Below are 20,433 nucleotides of genomic sequence, written 5' to 3'. Positions count from 1 at the left end.
CACTACATGTGTGGGAATCCGTGAAGTGAGTTTATGCTCTAACTGTATGCTCTAATCAATGCTTTGTGTCTGCACAAACCTATAGTGAAATGAAATTAGTTTACCCATTTCTATGCTGTCTTCTGTTTTTCGCAAGGTTCCCACATACTGTTTTGCCCCCAATAAATATCACATTTTGTAATGTAAGTGTTTTTTATGCAGATGTTCGTCGTAATAACACCCCTTGTGCTGCGTGGCATTGTGGAAAGTGGGCGGGGTTTAAAGTCGGACGGAAAGTGTATGCTTCCTTGGCATAGAGCAAACGGTAAAATACGAGTTTCATTTCCCTTATAAACGAATGAATACTTGTATAATTTATCGCGCAACTAACGTATGTCTGTATGAGCGTGTTGTTTATAACCGCTTATTTAAATGTCCGAATACAGGCTTTCGTAGGTTCTGCATTAATTAGCGAGCTAGCTTTAGCGCTGGCTACGGACGTTGCTGTGAGGTTGTGCCGCGTCGGTCGCGCTAGCCTAGCCGCCGTTAGCAGCCGCGCGCTGTATCGGGAGGCTCGCGCGCACAGATGCTAGCTGGCCTATGTGAAACGCTTTGTAAACGTCGTCTAGTCAGTAATGTTACTGGCTTCAGGATATGAATGTTTCTTACACAATCATACATTTAGTAGGACAGCTAGCTCGGTAGATTATCTGCCGGAGTGGCTGTACGCATCGCAAATCTTGGTTATCATAAGCTAACTAGCTAGCGTCTCGAGCTAGATGTTTGTGGTACCCGTATGTGGCGTTAACGAGCTCGCGTCTCGAGCTAGACGTTTGTGGTACCCGTATGTGGCATTAACGAGCTAGATGTTCGTGGTACCCGTATGTGTCGTTAACTAGCGACGATAACGAAACGTGTCGGGATGTTTATTAGCGTAATCAACTAGTTACCACTGTGGTCTAAAGCAGTGTATAACCAGGGCGTACGCGTTGTGTGATGCACGATCCAAACGTTTGTCGACCACGATCATCTTACGAGTGCGATACTGGCTAGCGTCGTCATAGTTTGGATGTGGTTTTAGTCTAGATGGAAGTTTCGAGTTGAACTGCTTTACTAATTCAGTGTCTCACTGTGAGTGAAGGGGCACCACCGTATAATCAAGTAGTTATTAGTTATAGATGTTGCGTAACTTGCGTAAAATGAAGTTGATTGCACTTGGACATGCGCACACGGGCCTCGAGATGTGCTCGTTTTATCATGAATTATTGTGGTGGCAGAGGTGCGTTAAGTGCTTTATTACATCTGCTGTAGGTTTACTTTAGTTGCAAAATAAATGTTTGACATCTAGAGGTGAGTTGTCAACATGGGTATGGGCGAGTTTGGATCCCAGCAGAACTCAGCAGCTCTTATTGGGCGTTCTCCACAAACTCAGCATTGTGTCATCTTATTTGCCATGCAGTGGCAATTCCTTTACTTAACAATGCATTTGTTCCTTGTATCAAGATTGAAGGTTTTCAAAGATGTCCCCTGTAGTTGGCCTTTTTCCAACGTGTCAGTAGGATCCAGCCCTTTTGGAACCTGTCTTATGAATGTTTCTACCTGTCTCTTCGTTTTCAGATGGCTGCTATCCGTAAGAAGCTGGTGATAGTAGGAGATGGAGCTTGCGGAAAGACCTGCTTGCTCATTGTGTTCAGTAAAGACCAGTTCCCTGAGGTGTACGTGCCTACAGTGTTTGAGAATTATGTGGCAGACATTGAAGTTGATGGAAAGCAGGTAAGTTTTACAATTTAAAAGCTGAAACGGTCACTGGAGACACAAAAGGGTCGATTCATAGAACTACTCCAACTACACATTACATTGAGTAGACATTACACTGCACATTACATTGAGTAGACATTACACTACACATTGGGTAGTCCTCTGTTTAGCACTTACACATTGCAGTCGGTGCAGTGTTTTTTCTATTATTTTGTTGTTTGATTTAAACATCTGCCACAAACCCATCAAAGTGCATGTCTTTTAAAATGTCATTTAAATCAATCTGTAATGATCAGTATCACAAATGTTTGGGGTTTTTTATTTATTTTTTTACTTTTCACACTGATAATCTTGCTTGACTGGGCAAACCAGATATCATGAAATGTTGTCTTGATGGAGACTTTAATGCATTTTGAGGTTCTAGGAAAGATTCAGATTGATTTTAAATGACTAAAAAGGCTTGATTCTACATGACTATTTTTGTTTTATATTATGTAGTTTTTCTTAGAATGAACAATTTTCCTTCAAAACTAAAGGTTTTCATGCCTTAAGAAAATACATTATAAAAAGGTGCCTAGTATTATTATTCTTAATGAATGTCTACTATTAGTTTCTGTGCAGATACCTACTGCTGACAGGATATGATTTGGGTGGAGGACCATTTTTTACACAGGGTGCTAGTATATTCATTATAGTTATGGTAATGGTATATTCATTAGGGTTTTTTCCCCACTCTTTACTCATATCTGTTACTGATGGGTTAAGAGTACTCCACCATACCTCATCCAGCCAACAGCACATCTGTGGTCAAATATTGACAATGTCTAATAGAAACAGTGCAGCAACAGATGGCTCATTGACTTGTTTCTAATGAAGGCACATGAGGAAGTATGTTCTGCAGGAACACGTTTACCTTGAGTATAATGTAGGAGTGGAGCTGAAACACTGTACAATTTACACCCCACTGATTATGTTCATGTATGCCTGAAGTACATTTATTACCGTGTTAATATTAGTGGCAGTAATGGTAGAATCAGAAGAAGTAGTGTTAGTAGTATTACCAGTGTTGTTAGTATTAAAATACACTTGCCTGTGTTCTCATTGCTTCTAGGTAGAGCTTGCTTTGTGGGACACTGCAGGCCAGGAAGACTATGACCGGTTGAGACCCCTCTCCTACCCAGACACCGATGTCATCCTCATGTGCTTCTCCATAGACAGCCCTGATAGCTTGGGTGAGGCATCCACTCTTGGGTGTAAACATGCATCAGGAAGACAGTAAAAACAGCTTTTCTGGGACTGTAAAGGTTCTCTGACTGACAACGGCCTACTGATGGTGATGCACATCTAATGGGGACACCATACAACATTACCAAATTTGAAAGATTATTATATTAAATATTTACTTTGAAAATAAAAAAAAAATCCTCATTTGGTAAACAAAAATGCACCTATTGTGCTCTTTTTAATAACTGGTAAATGGTTTATAGTGCTCTTTGCAAAATGAACCATCGCACTATTAACATTGCTCTATCTGTTGTCAGAGAATATTCCTGAGAAGTGGACACCAGAAGTGAAGCACTTCTGTCCAAATGTTCCCATCATCCTCGTGGGCAACAAAAAGGACCTGCGCAACGATGAGCACACCCGACGGGAGCTGGCCAAGATGAAACAGGTACGTGACTCTCCATAAACCGTGAGGTGTTTAGCATGGACGGGGTGAGCCGAGATGAAACAGGTACACTGACTCTGCATAAACCGTAGACAGTGTGGTGTTTAGCATGGGTGTGACTGGAACAGGAGAACTTGCACGCACGTGGATTTATTCTTATTCTTATTTTTATTATCAAGACATTACAGAGTAAGCTTTATATGTACATACACTACTTTAAATTGTTTGTAATTTATACATCTTTTGTACTATTGTTGCTGCAAATTGTGGAATTTGCACACACGTTTTTCACTCACCGGGGTACCTGTACTCTGGTGATGACAATAAATCTGATTTGATTTGATTTATCTTAAACCTGTGAGACTAGAAAAAAACAACAGTGCTGATTTCTGCTATGATTTTATCTTTGTGCAGGAGCCTGTGAAACCAGAAGAAGGCAGAGATATGGCCAATCGAATTAATGCTTTCGGTTACTTGGAGTGCTCAGCCAAGACAAAAGATGGTGTTCGAGAGGTGTTTGAAATGGCCACCAGGGCGGCGCTACAGGCAAAGAAGCGTGGGAAGAAGAACGCCTGCCTCTTGTTATAGAAATCCATAAAAATGGGGGTGCTTGTGGGGTTAGCTCGGCCACGGTGGCGCAGGAACTGGGAGGGAGGGGAAGACGTGCATTCCCAGTCTTCCCAGTGAAGGGTCAGATGGGGATTGGGGCGATCGTGATGGGTAAACCATGGGAGACCTGTGGCCACACTGCATTGTCATCCCTGCAGCCCAGAGCAGGGGGAGGGGGTGGGGGTGAGACGTTCCTCTGCCCTTTTGAGGTTTGGTTAAGGTCTCCATAGTCTGGATTTTTTTTTTCTTTTCATATATATATTTTTTGTTTGTTTTGTTCAGTTTATTTTAGCCCTAAACTCTTATACTGTTGTGAGTGTCCTCCAGCAATCAACTCCCATAGGTTTCTTTCCACTGTCTTCAGCAAGTGCTCTGTGTGTTGGACAGGCTGTACGTATGTTTGTATATGTTTGTATATGGATGCATGTGTATCTTTTGGTCTCCATCTCTGTAAATTAGTGTATTTAGACTCATTTGATGTGTTTTCTGTAGCGTGTTGGACATCGTGGTGGGTTTTCTCACCTTCCCTTCAAACCTGGTTTTCTTGTATTTTTTTTCCACCCTGTTCATACCTACTGTCTCAAAGGATCTGGGACTGGACATTAGTCACCTAAAACATTTGGCAGTTTTGTGTTATTTAAGGCATACTGTTTTTTAAACATTACATTTAGAAAATAAAATTTAATGGAAAAAGCCAACAGGTTTGCCCCATTATATGTGACTGTCAGACATAGCCATGACATAATTGACAATACCTGGTGATGTCTCACTGGCTTCTGTTTTTTGTTATAACTATCACTCGATGGAGGTAGCAGTGAAGGGGCCGAGCAGAAGAATGATGGCTCAGGATCATGCAAGCTCGCTGGATCAAGAGTTTGTTCTGAAATGAGGACTCCTCAGCTAGTGCCATCATTCCTTTATTTACTCCACTTCAACTATCAAGTGTTTTGCATACCAAGTGAAATTTCTGTTACATTTACTTATTCTTTATTTCCTTAGGGAAGTAAAGGTTGTAGTTACTGTAGTTTATAATGTAATTAAATGTAGTTGCACACTCTGTTATAGGTGATTCAGTGTGTATCTATTTAACACATATACATACAAAATGAACACTTTCATAGCAGCACAGGAACAAGCTCATAAATAGAATAAAAGATCATTAGAGGCTGGGATCTACCACAGTAGTGCAGGCCCCAGATGCAGGCTGTGCAGAGATGCACCTGAGAAGGTCCAGCAGGGGGCACCATGCTCGCAGGCTGGGAATACATGGAACACCATAACTAAGGGGCTGATATACAGAAACAGCTGTGTGAAACAGGCTGGAAGTTCCATGGTCAAAATGGGATACACCTGTGAAGGTGGAGAATGACAAATTACCCATCAATGTCCCACAAGTACAGTGAACTCATTGTCGTGTTCAACTAGTCTGAGATTATTTGTGCTTTATGACATGGCGCGTTATCCTGCTGGAAGTAGCCATCAGAAGATGGGTACACCGTGGTCATTAAGAGATGGACATGGCCAGCAACAATACTCAGGTAGGCTGTGGCGTTGATGTGATGCTCAATTGGTACTAATGGGCCCAAAGTGTGTCAGGAAAATATCCCCCACACCATTGTACCACCACCAGCAGCCTGAACTGTTGATACAAGGCAGGATGGATCAATGCTTTCATGTTGTTGACATCACATTCTGACACATCCGAATGTTGCAGCAGAAATCGAGATTCATTAGACCAGGCAATGTTTCGTCCAATTTTGGTGAATCTGTGCAAATTGTAGCCTCCGTTTCCTGTTCTTAGCTGACAGGAGTGTCACTCTGTGTGGTCTTCTGCTGCTGTAGCCCATCCACCTCAAGGTTCTATGTGTTGTACTTTCAGAGATGCTCTTCTGCATGCCTCAGTTGTAACGACTGGTTATTTGAGTTACTGTTGCTGTTCTATCAGCTCAAACCAGTCTGGCCATTCTCCTCTGACCTCTGGCATCAACAAGGCATTTGCGGCCATAGAACTGTCGCTCACTGGATATTTTCTCTTTTTTTGGACCATTCTCTGTGAACCCTAGAGATGGTTGTGTGTGAAAATCCCAGTAGATCAGCAGTTTCTGAAATACTCAGACCAGCCCGTCTGGCACCAACAACCCTGCCATGTTCAAAGTCACTGAAATCACCTTTCTTCCCCATTCTGATGCTCGGTTGGAACTGCAGCAGAGCGTCTTGGCCATGTCTACATCAGAATCAGAATATCTTTATTGTCATTATACCAGGTATAACGAAAATTAAGGTGCCTTACTTGTGGTGTAGAGTGTACAAAAGAAAAAAAAAAAAAAAAAAAAAAAATATATATATATATATATATATATATATATATATATAATATATATATATATATTTTTTTAAAGACTAGGTTTAGAAATTACAGAATTTACAAGAACGTCTTTAACAAAAGACAAATAGCTTTAGAAGCAAACGTCTCTACAAGACCAACTGGTAACATCAAGATGCAAATGTGAATGATCAGCAGTTACAAGTGATTTAGTGTCCGAATAGCAGTGGGGTAGAAGCTGTTTCTCAGTCGATTTGTCCTTGTTTTAATTGCTCTGTACCTTCTACCTGATGGTAGCAGCTCTAAGAGATAATGACCGGGGTGAGAATTGTCCCTGATGATTTTATGGATTTTTTGTAGACAACGAGAGCTGTGTAGATCCTCCAGGGTGGGTAAGGAGCGCCCAATGATTTTCTCTGCAGACCTCACAATCCTCTGTAGTTCTTTTCTGCATGCTGCAGTGCAACTGGAGAACCACACACAGAGTCCGTGAGTGAGGATGCTCTCTATGGTGGAACGGTAGGACACCAACATACATGCCTAACTGCTGCCATGTGATTGGCTGACATTTGCGTTAATGAGCAGTTGGACCTAATAAAGTGGTGTGTGTGTGTGTGTGTGTGTGTGTGTGTGTGTGTGTGTGTGTGTGTGTGTGTGTGTGTGTGTGTGTGTGTGTGTGTGTGTGTGTGTATATATATATATATATATATTTGATTACATTAATATCCATACCGATTAATATCAAATATGTCTCGGCAGTGATGCCATTCTGGAATAAACACCCGTTTGTGTAGTACTGAGGACTTTGGAAAGTTCATGAGTAAAGGGTTTTTATGGGGTCTCTTACAATTTGGGGTATTTTATTCTTCTTGCGGTAGGTAAGGAGGTCATGATCCTACATGGCTCGCCTGCCTTCTGTAGTTGGATCGCTGTCACTGCGGAGGCAGAGAGGCGTGTGCGTGGGGAAGACTCCGCTTTAACAGCCGTTTAACACTGCGCAACATCCATCAAGTCAAACGCTGATCTTATGCAGCACAAGTCGTGATGTTTAACTCTGATGCTTCAGGGCTTATTGAACCGGACATCTGAGTAATGCAGATGGTTGGGGTGATGTTATGATGGTTTAGGGCAAACTCTGCTATATGGCCTACACTCTCGACGGTATATACCTGCGAAAGGTAAGGACACATCAGTCTCGTAACCACGGGTCATACCAGCGTGTGTTATGGAGGTAAATTAAAGTTACGTGGTTCAGTGCTACGCCAGGAGCCGTTCGGACGGATCTGGCAACCCGGCGCTGGTCGTTCGCGTTAGCTGCGCGTAGTTTGTCGGGCGGGACATGCGCCTGGCATACTGGAGGTAATCAGAGGCAACACATTCACAGTCCTGGCAGCTGCGCTTTTCCCTCGAATATGCTTTAATTAGCGGCGCTATTGTGTAGTTGGACGTCAAAGTTCGACCTTATGTGGTAAATGGCCAGTGTTACTTTACTAAATCTAAACTGGCTAGCATTCGGGGTTAGCGTAGCTGCGCGCGTTAGCATAAAGGGGCTAAGCTAACTAGCCTAGCCAGTAAACCTGAGGTACACGCTAGCGGCACTCGGGCGTGTGGGGTGTGATGTTTGAAGGCGATGATCTTGGGTTATAATTATTAAACGTACTGTAGTTCGGCCCCCCATCATAACGGCTTGGCTCGCTACTTAACTGGCTCGCTGGTTCGCTACCTGGCGACCTGGAGTAGCTGTTGAACCGCTAGCTAGCTGAAATGGCTAACGGCAGCAGTCAGCAGGTTTGTGTCAGCTTTAACCGAACTAGGTGAAGAGAAGCGGGATTATGTTCCTGACAGGAGCTCATTACGCTACACTAGCTGTACAATTTACTTATTAATAGACTGCTTAAACTATTTTAGAGGTAGCTAGAGTCTGCATTAATATACGTTGCTTGACCTTTTTTATATATATAGGGCTGGGTTTCGTTTTTGTGTGTGTGTGTGTGTGTGTGTTTTTTTTTTCTTTACATTTTTAAATCCCCTTTAAAAACTAAAGGAACGAACTAATATTTTGTTCTGTCGTTAAATGTGGCAAGCTGACCAAGAAGGGGGCGTGGCCCAGAGACAACTTGTGAACATGGATTATGAGAGGCGGTAAGTGAAGTGTGTGTGTTTAATAGAGTTTATTTGTCAGCATCAATTAAAATGTCATACATTTCTGGACAATGGACATGCAAAGTTCTCTGATACAGTAACAGACTGGTTCTAAATGACATTATTCAACCAATCCTAAGCTCTCTTTCTTAAGTTCCCGTGTGTTTGTCAGAGGTGGGCGTGCGGACCGCTTGGGTCGCTATGGGAAAGACATCGAAGACCATGATTATAGGGACATGGACTACCGTGGATATGGACAAGATAGAGTCGCACAAGACGGATGCCTTGGACAAGACAACGGCTTCAGCAATGACCGACAGCTCGGCCGTGACGATGGTTTAGGAGGGATGCAAGATTTCGGCTCGGGCCCCTTCCCTGAAAACCGGTCAGGATTCAGACCAAGAGGATTCAGAGGAATTGATGGCAACCGTCGTGGCAAGGCCTTCCCCCACATTCCCCCGCCGGTGGTGGGCATGCGATTCCCGCAGGAGGAGAGAGATTATCGCTTTGAGGCTGAGCGCGAGGTGCACAGACGGGACGGTCAGGCGTTCAGACCGGGGGCGATGCAGTCGGATAACCGCCCCCCGCACCCAGCTGAGGCCGAAGAAGAGTGGGACAGAGCCAAGGGCCAGAGTGGACCCCCCCAGGAGGACTTCAGCGGGGGACGACCAGCAGAAGACCAGCCGTACCCCAGGGGCGGAGGCCAGAGGAGGGTGAGCACACTGGAAAGGAGTGTTACACTTGAGTGAGCAGGCAAAAAGCTTCGTGCTGTTCTCATGTTTGCTCATTTAGTTCAGGGTCCTAACGCTCCATCCGCAGAATGCTAACGTCGTACTTCCTGACTTTGTTCAGGAGTTGAAACCCTTTGATGAATCCAGTCGGCCATGTTGGAGCTGTATAATACTGTGGCGTATATGATTCTACTCGGCCTTATTGTTGGATAATCTAGTTCAGTGAGCATGCAATAGCATCCTCCCAAAAAAGAACCCACCATCCAGAGGCGTGCCTGAGTGCTAACGTGCCCACCTCTTCCTCCAGGTTTTTTCTGGCCAGCACCAGTCAGCAGGGAGGGACGAGGCTGACGAGGGGGTCTTCCCGCCAGGGCCCGGGACTGGCGCAGAGGACCCGGACCTCCACGACCAGGACTACAGGTCGGAGGGCGAGCAGAGCGCGAGACCCAGCAACATCATAATGCTGCGAATGCTGCCCCCCCACGCCACAGTCAACGAGGTAGGGGCCCCAGGCCAATCAGAGAGGGAGAGAGAATGATCATTCATGAATATTTATTAATTTTATAATGTTAGAATGTTAATATAAAGGCCCTCAGAAGCTAAGAGGTTCACAGATGGCCTTTTGATAAACATAAAGTAATTTTTTTTAAATGTAAAGTCAGGTGGGTAAGGACATGGGATCCTTCTTGACCTGTGATGTCTGGGGTAGGCAGACATGGGCACTGATGGTGTGTCGTGGTGTTTTCAGATCCGAGCCCGGCTGCAGGAGCAGGGGGTCCAGCCGCGAGAGGTCCGTCTCATGAGGAATAAATCCTCAGGTGAGCTCACCCTCCCCTGGGTCTCCTGACGTAGCCCGGGTTCCCCTTCTTCCTTTCCTCTGTGCTCATCCGGAACCAAAGCCACACAATGGCCCTGCCTCATTCGCTCCTGCAGATAGGTGTCGGCCCGTTTCTGCCACTCGCTTGTAGACAGGTCCCGCCTCTTTCCCCATCACCTTCTCCGTGGCCTAGATGAGTCCATTGCCATGCTGGCTGAGAGGTGTGTATCAGTAGCTTTCATGCTTGAATAATCATAGGTCGCCTTTGCGGTGTGCCGTGCAGACATCGCAGTGCACGGACACCCTCACCTCAGCTCCGCCCTGACGTCTCCTCCACCACCACCACCACCACCACCTCCTCCACCTCCTCTCTACCGCTGCTGAACTGTCACACTGTTCAAAACGTGCGCATACGCCCTCTTACACTCTTAACCCCATCACCTAACGAAGCCGTACGCCTCGAGGAGTTCGTCTGTGTGCTCGTATGTGGAGTCATTTCATACAGTGTGCATGACGACACCCCCCCACCTCCCCCCACCCTTCAGATCACCATTGGTTACGCTCGTGTTTCGTGATGGCGATGACAGGTAGGGGGCGCTGCAGGTTCACTGCTCTGTAAGTATGAAGAACGAAAGAGGACGTGCCACTCCAAAAACGACCTGTGTGTTTGCGTTTTGGCGAGTGGCTGCTTGCGTGTTCTGTGGGATGGCGCGGGTTAGGGTTGAGTGTGAGCGTTTGTCTCTGGAACTCAATGGCCCGTCCCCTTGTTCACTGCATAAAGCATCTCATCAACCCTGATCAAGTTGTTGTGGAGGTCAAGGTTCAAGGTGTCCCTCAACACGAAGCTTTTGCCAGAGTTATTCGTCCGCTTCTGTGATTTGTGTGTCGTTGAATAGAATATATACTTTTTGAAACTTCTATAGTTTTCGTTACAGTCCGGTCTTTTGGCTGCTTTTGTTACACAGCAGTCAAACAGGACCTTAAGACGGAGCTACTTTCTTTTACTTACTCTAGATTAGTAGCTGGGTTTGACCCTCGACAGTTTTCCCTCCATACTTAAAGGGTGCAGGAGAAGCACTAGAAGGCATCATGTCCTCGAGGACAGAGTCCCCACACAGCTCCAGTGGGGCAGATGTGGCCTGATTGCTGTGGCTAACACAACAGAGCAAGAGAGATGTGCACTCATGCTGGGGGTGTGATGAAGGGTTGGCATGAGCCGTGGGCTAAATCAGCACCAACCTGTAAATGTGCCTTTTTCTCATGCCACTGACCATATGAATTTGTTTTCGTGTGTGTGTCTGTCACTCTGTGTTTTTCATTCTGCTGAGTGTTTGTGTTCTAATATCACTACCAGTTGACAGTCAACAAACCCTTTAGTGCACCCACACTGGTACACAGTAGGAATGGTCAACACTTTCCCCCCCCGTCCACGACACACTCCCTCCTTCTGTAGATCTGACAGACACAGACAACCATTCTCTCTCTCTCTCTCTCTCTCTCTCTCTCTCTCTCTCTCTCTCTCTCTCTCTCTCTCTCTCTCTCTCTCTCTCTCTCTCGATGTGAACGCACTAACTCCTCACTGCATTGTTGTTGTTCTGTTATGGCCCGGCGGCTGTATCTCCAGGTCAAAGCCGAGGATTCGCCTTCGTCGAGTTTAATCACTTGCAGGAGGCCAGCCGCTGGATGGAGACCAACCAGGTCACTTCACACTACACGCACACACCCACCCACCCATACACACACATGCGCACACACACTTTTCCTGAATTCACATGTGTGGGTCTACATTCAGTGTGCCTAAATTCACTGGAAGGTCTTCCCTATGGTGTGTGATGGAGTTACTCATCACAGAGGAACCCCTGTGGGTTTGCTTTGTGCTTCTTTTAACCTACAGCTGTAAATGAGCCGATAGAGTGGAGTGGCCATGGGAGATGCTATAGTTCTTAGCATTTTCATTTGCACAGTTCAGTTTTTCGGCCTTCTACTGTTTCTTATAAGATCACTTCATTTGTGCTGAAATCTCTTCATTTCAGTGTGACTTCGTGACCCCACCTAAAGCATTAGACATACTATAGAAAGGCCTCCACAGTAGACCTGCTATAGATGGTCTGTTTCTGTTCAGCTCATTATTTTGCTATAGAGCTACTCTACAGTGTGTTTCTCTTCACCAGTCATACTGTAGATGGTGTTTTCTACAGTACACCTGCTATAGATGGTCAGTTTTTTACAGTAGATGCCATAATTGCAGATACAAGATTATATAGTGCCAGAATGTGTAGCATGTTAGCTGCTCTTCACAAGCACACTATGGAGCAGCTGAGGGTCAAATTACCTGAATAAACCCTCTTACTACTTTTCCCATCTAGAATCTTCATTTTATATCAACAATTTAAGGTTCCCATGTTTTCATTTATCTATTTATAAATGATAATACATTTAAGGCGTATTCCTGTACTACTTGTGCTGGGAGTCTGAGGGGGTTGTTTTGCCCTGGGTGGGTTGTGGTGGTTGAGGTGGGGGCAGTGGTTGGTTAGGGACCGTGGAGGCGATGGTACTGGTTTTCCCCTGAAGGGGGGAGGTGTTCTGGTCCGGGGCCGGGAGAGGGTGTTCACCCTCACTCTCTCACACTCAGGCCAACAGGTCCGTCCCAGTCTTCTCAAGCTGAAGGTGATCTCTCTCACTCTCTCTCTCTTTCTCTCTTTCTGTATATCTCTTTGCTCTTACTGGCCTTCTCTTGGTGAGGTGAGTGTGGAGGGTGTGTCTTTGATCCTGACTCCCCGGCTATCTCTTGTCTTCCCCCCCCCACTACTCCCTCCCTCCCTCTCTCTCTCTCTCTCTCCTCTCTCTCTCTCTCTCTTCTCTCTCTCTCTCTCTCACAGAGAGTTCTCAGTATCCTGGGACAGAGGGTGGCCATGCATTACAGCGACCCAAAGCCCCGCGCCAACGAAGACTGGCTGTGCACCAAGGTGTTCACCAACGCACGTCACGTTTCATGCAGTATATCGTATGGTGTCTGTAATACTAAACGAAGAGGAAGTGTAGTTGGGCCGAGTTCTGAGCGGTACTACTGAGCCTTGTTCTTGGTTTGTTTACGTTTGATATTTTCCAGTGTGGGGTGCAGAACTTCAAACGAAGGGAAAGGTGTTTCAAATGTGGAGTTCCAAAGTCAGGTAATGTGAGAGGAGCTGTGTGTGTTTGTGTGTGTGTGTGTGTGTGTGTGTGTGTGTGTGGACATGGGGTGACGTGTGAGAGTGGTGCACGGGTCACACTTTTAAATTACACCGTGATGTTTTTCCTACGCCTGTCTTCAGAAGCTGAGCTAAAACTGCCCCTGGTGCAGAAGGAATTACCCCCGGGGCAGGTAAAAGACTCAACACAAGGACTGCTGCCTCTTCCCACCATCTACCAGTCCACTGCACCCCTCCTGAACATTACCCCATCATCTCAAACAGCAGAGCTGGCTAATGACAGTAAGTCATTCTCGCTCTCTCTCTCGCGCTCTCTCTCGCGCTCTCTCTCGCGCTCTCTTTCGCTCTCTCTTTCGCTCGGTCGCTCTCTTTCTTTCTATGTATATAGATATATATGCTTAAACATATTGCTATTAGTATAAAGTGTGTTGTGTGTCTAGCCCTGATTCTCAGGAACCTGGGTCCTCACACCACCCTGGAGGCCATTTTATCAGCCCTGGCTCCGTTTGCAACTCTGTCCCCCTCAAACGTGCGGCTGATCAAGGACAAACAGACGCAGCTCAACCGAGGCTTCGCCTTCCTGCAGCTCACCACCATTGTGGTATAACACAAGTTAAAGCATCTCTGCAACACGCACACGCACCTCTGCTGTTAAACGCACATTCTGGTTTATGTGGCAGTTCAAGGTGCATTTCTCTCTGTGTCCTGTAGGAGGCGTCTCAGCTCCTACAGATCCTGCAGGCCCTGCAGCCTCCTCTGTCCATCGATGGGAAGGTTGTATCTGTGGAGTTTGCCAAGGGCTCCAAACGGTACAAAAGCCACCTATACTTTTAACACTACTGTAAGGGGGAGGGGCTTAGTAAGAATCAAAGAACATTGAAGATCCTTTGGGGAATGATGTTACTTAAGAAAAACTTACCATCATTTAGATTTATTTGTACGTGTATTCCTTGTTTATATTCTCTCTCTCCCTCATCCCTCTTTCGCAGGGACGTATTCCCGTCTGAGGGATGTCGTGTGAGTGCGGCTACAGTAGCCGGCCATAGCTGCTGCACAATGGGCCGTGTCGCAGGTACACACACACACACACACACACAGCACGGCCATAGCTGCTGCACAATGGGCCGTGTCACAGGTACACACACACACACACACACACACACACAGCACGGCCATAGCTGCTGCACAATGGGCCGTGTCACAGGTACACACACACACACACACGTATACATGACCTAAAGCAGGGGTACTCAACTGGCGGACCGGATCCGGACCCGAACGCAGTCCTGTCCGGACCCAATCTCATTCCTGATTAACTGGATACGGACCAAAAAAAAAAACCGGAGCATTATTTTTATTGAAAAAACACTCCGTCACGAGTAGGGTGGCCACCTAGTTCTGACAAAAAACAGGACACTGTCATACTGAGTGAGTGTAATCTGTTGGGGGGGGGTGGCGAACGTAAGTTGTAGAACGCGGGGTGGCGAACATAAAGGTAACGTAAAACATTACTGGAGGGGTTTAAAATGAACACAGCGAGAGAAAAAAGAAAACAGATTTAAAGTGTGCAGAAACAGTCTGAATCGTGGTTTGAACTAACCTAGTTTTTTTGCCGGGACCGAATACCGGGACAGGTATTCCCGGTCCCCAAACCTCAACAACTTGCGTTCGCCACCCCCGCCGCTCCGGACCTCAGGTCACAGGTATCTGCCAAAATTGGACCGCGGACAAATTTAGTTGAGTACCCCTGACCTAAAGAGTCACTCGACTGGACCCTAACCAGACCTCCCACCTCGCCAGACCACCCAGCAGATCTCTGCAGGGGCCTCTACAGGCGATCTTGGGATGTACCAGCAGGGGGCAGCACTGTTTGGTCAGGAGGGTCCAGAACTGAGCGGCACCGAGGGACAGGGATACAAAGGTGCTGGTGCCGTTGTGGGAGCAGGCCTAGTCTCCGCTGCTCCGGGGCTAATGGGAGCCTATGAGGGAGTGGGTGTGGCTACAGGTGAGGGGGCGGAGCTCTCCGCATGCATGCATATCCTTACCATACAGTACTACATATATGATGTGCCTAGGAATGTTTGACTTTTGAGTGGTAGGATGTGTGATTAAAGGTTTAGTGTGTGTGTGTGTGTGTGTGTGTGTGTGTGTGTGTGTGTTCTTCCAGTTACTGCAGTGCCCACTGTCACCGAAGGTGCTGGGGTCAGTTCTGCAGGTGTTGTCACACCAAGCCACTCCCAGCTGCTGACCACAGCTACGTACACCCAGCCCAGTCAGGTACACACACACACACACGCACGTATACAAAACCCTCACTCGCATGCAAGCATTCATTCACTAGTTTCTGTAATTATAATGTAATATAATAAAACACTTGCACACTAGATTTGTGTGTGTGCGCACATTGACGTGTCTGTTTGTCTGTGTGTGTGTGTGTGTGTGTGTGTGTGTGTGTGTGTGTGTGTGTGTGTGTGTGTGTGTGTGTGTGTGTGTGTGTGTGTGTGTGTGTGTGTGTGTGTGTGTGTGTGTGTGTGTGTGTGTGTGTGTGTGTGTGTGTGTGCAGGCTCCGGTCTCCCAGCAGGTGGAGATCATCGGAAAGCCCCAACCTGCCACCCCTGGAACAGCCGGAGAACGTCAGCAGTACCGTGAGTGACCTTGTGATCTCCATCGAGGCCAAGCCCATCATTCCCTGAGACATAAGGTAATAGTTACCATGGTAAATGATTAGTTAATGAATGTGAGAACGGGGTGTCTCCCTTCTGCAGCTGATCCGGACGTGTCCACGTACCAGTACGATGAGAGCTCGGGTTACTACTACGACCCCCTCACAGGCCTCTACTATGACGCCAACTCCCAGGTAACACCAACACACACCTGTAATGACGATGCACAGAGGGTCTGGCCAGGGACAGACTTCGTTAGCTAACGAGTTCATTTGATTAATTAATACAGAACGAGCAGGCCACTCTACAGGGTAACTTACTCTCGACATTAAAAATGAGTGAGGAGGATCACGCCAGAAAACCTCACAATGCCCTTCCATTGTGGTGTGAGCTGAAGACGATGGGATCCTCTAACCTAACTCAGAATTAAAAGGCCTAGACCGGCACACACACTTTAGTGAACTAAAACGTGAAGGTAGTTTCTCTTTTTGAAAACAGTGACAAGATATTGTCGTCGTATCTTGGGTTGGGGTTGGATGGGTCGCGGTGCTGATGGCGCTGTTCTCTGGTTCTGCAGTACTACTACAACTCCCACACTCAGCAGTACATGTACTGGGACGGTGAGAGCCACACCTACGTTCCTGCCTCCGCACAAACCTCCACCGACGCCTCCGCCACCCCCGACGACCTCTCCGCCACCCCCGACTCCGCCTCGGCCAACAGCAGCAAGGAGAAGAAGGACAAGCCCAAGCCCAAGACCGCCCAGCAGGTGGCGCCACCGTCTACACCACATGGGCCAGACGGGTCTGCTAACAAGCCCAGAGCCCTTAGATAGTGACTTGGATTTTTTTTTTTCAACATTACTTAATCACATTTTAAATTTTTATAAAAGTTTTATTAGATGCAGCACAATGTAACTTAAAAAAATATGCCTTAGTTGTCAAATTTGATCAAGCCAGTCCAAAGATATTCACATTTAAATCCGCCCTATTTTTTCAATGCAATTAACCTAAAACGAAAGGAAGTCTTGTGATCAAGAAATGTGCGCTAGTTTTAGCACGTGGCTAGTCCGTGCCCACCGTTATCATGGTTTATCGGACCAACACGTTGTCTTGGGACCCTTAAACTGTACAGACTGGGATAAAACTTAAGGAAACAAACAAGAATATAATGTAACTGTCCACTTATCTATTAATATCTTTTGAACAGTCCCACCATGTTTTTGAACGGTCCAAACGCGAAGTTAAATTTCAAGCAGGCTCAAAAAGAAACAGAAGCGCGAAATGCGAATTCTTCTAACGGGATGAGAGAAAGCGGACATTCAATTATGTCATATTACGAAAACTCTGGGAAGAACCTCCTACAAACCGATGAAAACAGCGATAAAAAAATATATATATGTATATTTATTTATTTATTACATGCTTGTGATCACTGATTTCACTTAGACAGTGCGACCAGAGAAAAATGGCCATTATTCATATACTCAATCATTATCATGCGGGGATATCAAAGTCCCTACCTTAGAGTGGTTACCACCACCAAGGCCGTGGGTCCCACTACGCGTGCAGCGTCTCTATGCTGATGCTATGTGCTGCGTTTGGGGGCGTGTTGTACTGACACTCATTAGCATTGTAGCACTGCCTCCACCCACCAGGCCTCCTGTGTGCCCTGACTCTGTGGTGCCGGCGTGGGTTTCAGATAGCCAAAGACATGGAGCGCTGGGCCAAGAGTCTCAACAGGCAGAAGGAGACGGTGCGCACGCTGTCCTCCACGCCCCTCCTGCACGCCCGCCTGAGTGGCCCGGGTCGGCAGGACGACCGCCGGGAGTCCGCCAGCGCCGACGCCGGCTACGCCGTCCTGGAGAAGAAGGTGGGGTGTCTGGCGTGCGCCGATGCTTCGTGTCTCTCTGAGTGTTTTCTGCCGTCTGAATCTCTTAAACTTGGGTGTTTGTTGGGTAGGGCGCCTTGTCCGAACGGCCACAGATTCTGATGGACCACATGAATCCGCCCGAGGAGAGAGAGGTGAGTGGGTGTGGTCAGGGAGCTGAGAGCGTACCTGCTGCTCTCTCCTTCACAAGCTGCTCCTGAGTAACGCCCCGTGTCCTGTGCCCCGCCCCCCTGGCGTTGTGTGTGTGTGTGTGTGTGTGTGTGTGTGTGTGTATAGCAGGGCAGCCCTCCGCAGGGGCTGGTGGCCGCGTACAGAGGGGAGACGGACAGCGATGAGGATGCGGGCGATAAGGAGGAGCGTCTGACTGACTGGAGCAAGCTGGCGTGTCTGCTATGTCGCAGGCAGTTCCCCAGTAAAGAAGCTCTGCTCAGACACCAGCAGCTCTCCGAGCTTCACAAGGTGAGCAGGGAGCCTGCGCTGTCCGGGCCAGCCGGGTTGGGGCGTTCCCAGACCGCACGGGACGCCCGCCACCCGGCCGGGCTTTTTTTTGCGTGGAGCTTGTGGAGATGGATGGTATTAACTTGAATAGCGTAATAGATTCAGACTAGGGATGCACCGAAAATTCGGCCACCGAAAATTTTCAGCCGAAATGGCTTAAATACTTTCATCACCGAAACAACACGGCCGAAACAATGTGCTGTGATGACGCAAGCAAAAATCGCCACCTGCACGCGCTTATTTGGATAAAGGCTAGCAAAAAAGTTTTCCAGTGATGGCGCAAAGGCAAAAGGACATTACACCAAAAATTATGGAACTCATTGCCTTAGACGATCAGCCGTTCTCTGTCGTAGGGATTTCATAGGCTAGAGCACATTGAGCCCCGTTATGTTTTGCCGAGCAGACGACATTTCTCAGAAGTGTGTTTACCTGAGCTGTTTAATGTTGTTGCAACTCACGTCACGTTTTTATGAGAGAATTTATATTTATCTTTCAGGCCAGTCAGTTATAATTAAATTTAACTCGTATAAAATACAAATGTTTATCCTCTCAGATAAAAACGGTCTGCAAGCGAGTTTAATTTAATTAGTGGTCGGCCGTTGTCAGCGGTATCGCCGTTAACGGCCCACCACTAATTTTACTTTATACTATGCATTACTGTAATGTCAGTGCTAAATAAATATTTTCAAATCAAATTTTGTAGTTGATTTATTCTTTGAATAGCAATGCCTTGATTTTAGTGAGGTTAGCCATAAATCCAATGTTACTAATAATTGGCATAATGTATTTCGGTGTTTCGGCTTTCGGCCTTGGTTTCCTCATTTTCGGTTTTCGGTTTCGGCTAAGAATTTTCATTTCGGTGCATCCCTAATTCAGACGCTTGAGGGCTACAAAGGAACTTGACACATTTTCTTCCGTTGTAGCAAAACCTCGAACAGAGGAGGGCGAGACAGGAGACGGTGGAGGGGGAGGTGAGAAACACTCGTGTTCATTCCTGAAAAATACCACATTAAACATCCAGACCGCAGAACTGCTCCAGGCTTGGGTCAGACCTTCTGTCTTTTGGCTCTTGTGTTCCCGTTAGATGAAACCCCGTGCTGCAGTGCGCTCCCTGAGGGAGAAAGGCCTTCTTCCAGAACAGCCCGACACCAAGAAGAGGAAGTACAGCCCGATGTAACGGCCAAGGGACACGCCTGCTCTCCGCTGTTCACTCCTCCTGCATACGATGTTCTCCCTACGGCCTTTTGGGTGTCCTCGTCTCCTTCCCTTTCCTGTTCCCTGACTGAGATGATGTGCGTTGTGAATGTCTCAGGACTCGTGGGCTTGTCAAAACAGGGCTCTTGGATCACAGTGTCTCCGCTGTCTGAGAGTGGTGCTAACAGTATCGTCTTGCACTGGTGGCCTAATGATATACATGCACACACACAATACAGTTTTAGTACCAGACATTTTCTTTTAAGTTCAGTGTGGTGTTTCTGAACCTTTATTTGAGTTTTGGAAGATTTAAAAACACAGCAGAGGCTCAGATGACGTTTTGGGATTTGAATGAATATTTTTTTTGTTTGTTTGACTTCCTCACTGGCGTGACACACAATCGTTAGGCAGAGAACACAGGGCAGACGCACTGAACAGCCTTCTATGCATCTTGTGTGTGTTGGTGTGAGGACCACACAACCCGAGGGAAATGTGTGGAGAAACGTGAACTCCGTTTAGCTCATCGGTACCTGAGCCAAAGTGCATAGACATTTTTTGATTTACGTGCTGTACATAACACTTAATGATAGAACATGAACATTTATGATATAACATGAACATGAACATTTTATGTGACAGATTATATTTGTGTAGTATTGCATTATTGCTCACATTCTTTCCAAATCCTTATTGTCTACATGTAGTAGGCTCCTCCTGTCTAGGTAAACGCCCTACCATCTTTTATCACAAAGTGTGATCATTTTAAAATGGTTGTTTTATTTACTGTAAAAATAAGTGCAACCCTTGTGAAACATTTTTGAGGAAAGAACAAATGATATTCATGGTAATATGGGAAATGCATAACTCATGTTTTTGTTTTATATTGATGACCACGGGCAGTACCAGAAGACTACTGTCTGCTTGTGTCCGGTGATGGAGAAAGTGTTGGATAAAGCATTGGATTGATTTTCA

The 20,433-nt window shown here is 46.4% G+C and overlaps 2 protein-coding genes across 2 annotated transcripts; both read left to right on the top strand.

The window, feature by feature from the left end:
• Positions 1 to 170: 170 nt before the first annotated feature.
• rhoac (ras homolog gene family, member Ac) lies at positions 171 to 4,713 on the top strand. Its single transcript, XM_077018907.1, has 5 exons — positions 171 to 304; positions 1,597 to 1,752; positions 2,849 to 2,969; positions 3,279 to 3,409; positions 3,821 to 4,713. Exons 2-5 carry the CDS (start codon positions 1,597 to 1,599, stop codon positions 3,992 to 3,994), a joined length of 582 nt encoding a protein of 193 aa, XP_076875022.1. The 5' UTR covers positions 171 to 304; the 3' UTR covers positions 3,995 to 4,713.
• Positions 4,714 to 7,704: 2,991 nt separating this feature from the next.
• On the top strand, positions 7,705 to 20,433 carry rbm10 (RNA binding motif protein 10). The gene is made up of 23 exons (XM_077018908.1): positions 7,705 to 8,126; positions 8,423 to 8,480; positions 8,653 to 9,193; positions 9,519 to 9,710; positions 9,960 to 10,029; positions 11,653 to 11,726; positions 12,908 to 12,994; positions 13,138 to 13,198; positions 13,340 to 13,498; positions 13,657 to 13,817; positions 13,928 to 14,025; positions 14,206 to 14,253; positions 14,312 to 14,351; positions 15,029 to 15,221; positions 15,384 to 15,493; positions 15,780 to 15,861; positions 15,982 to 16,073; positions 16,457 to 16,648; positions 17,581 to 17,751; positions 17,841 to 17,903; positions 18,049 to 18,228; positions 19,191 to 19,238; positions 19,352 to 20,433. The coding sequence occupies exons 2-23, from the start codon at positions 8,464 to 8,466 to the stop codon at positions 19,442 to 19,444; spliced, it is 2,772 nt and encodes a 923-aa protein (XP_076875023.1). The 5' UTR covers positions 7,705 to 8,126; positions 8,423 to 8,463; the 3' UTR covers positions 19,445 to 20,433.

This window comes from Brachyhypopomus gauderio, chromosome 10, assembly GCF_052324685.1.
Source record: "Brachyhypopomus gauderio isolate BG-103 chromosome 10, BGAUD_0.2, whole genome shotgun sequence".
In the NCBI taxonomy this organism is placed as follows: Eukaryota; Metazoa; Chordata; class Actinopteri; order Gymnotiformes; family Hypopomidae; genus Brachyhypopomus; species Brachyhypopomus gauderio.
This window is presented reverse-complemented; position numbering and strand designations above follow the sequence as displayed.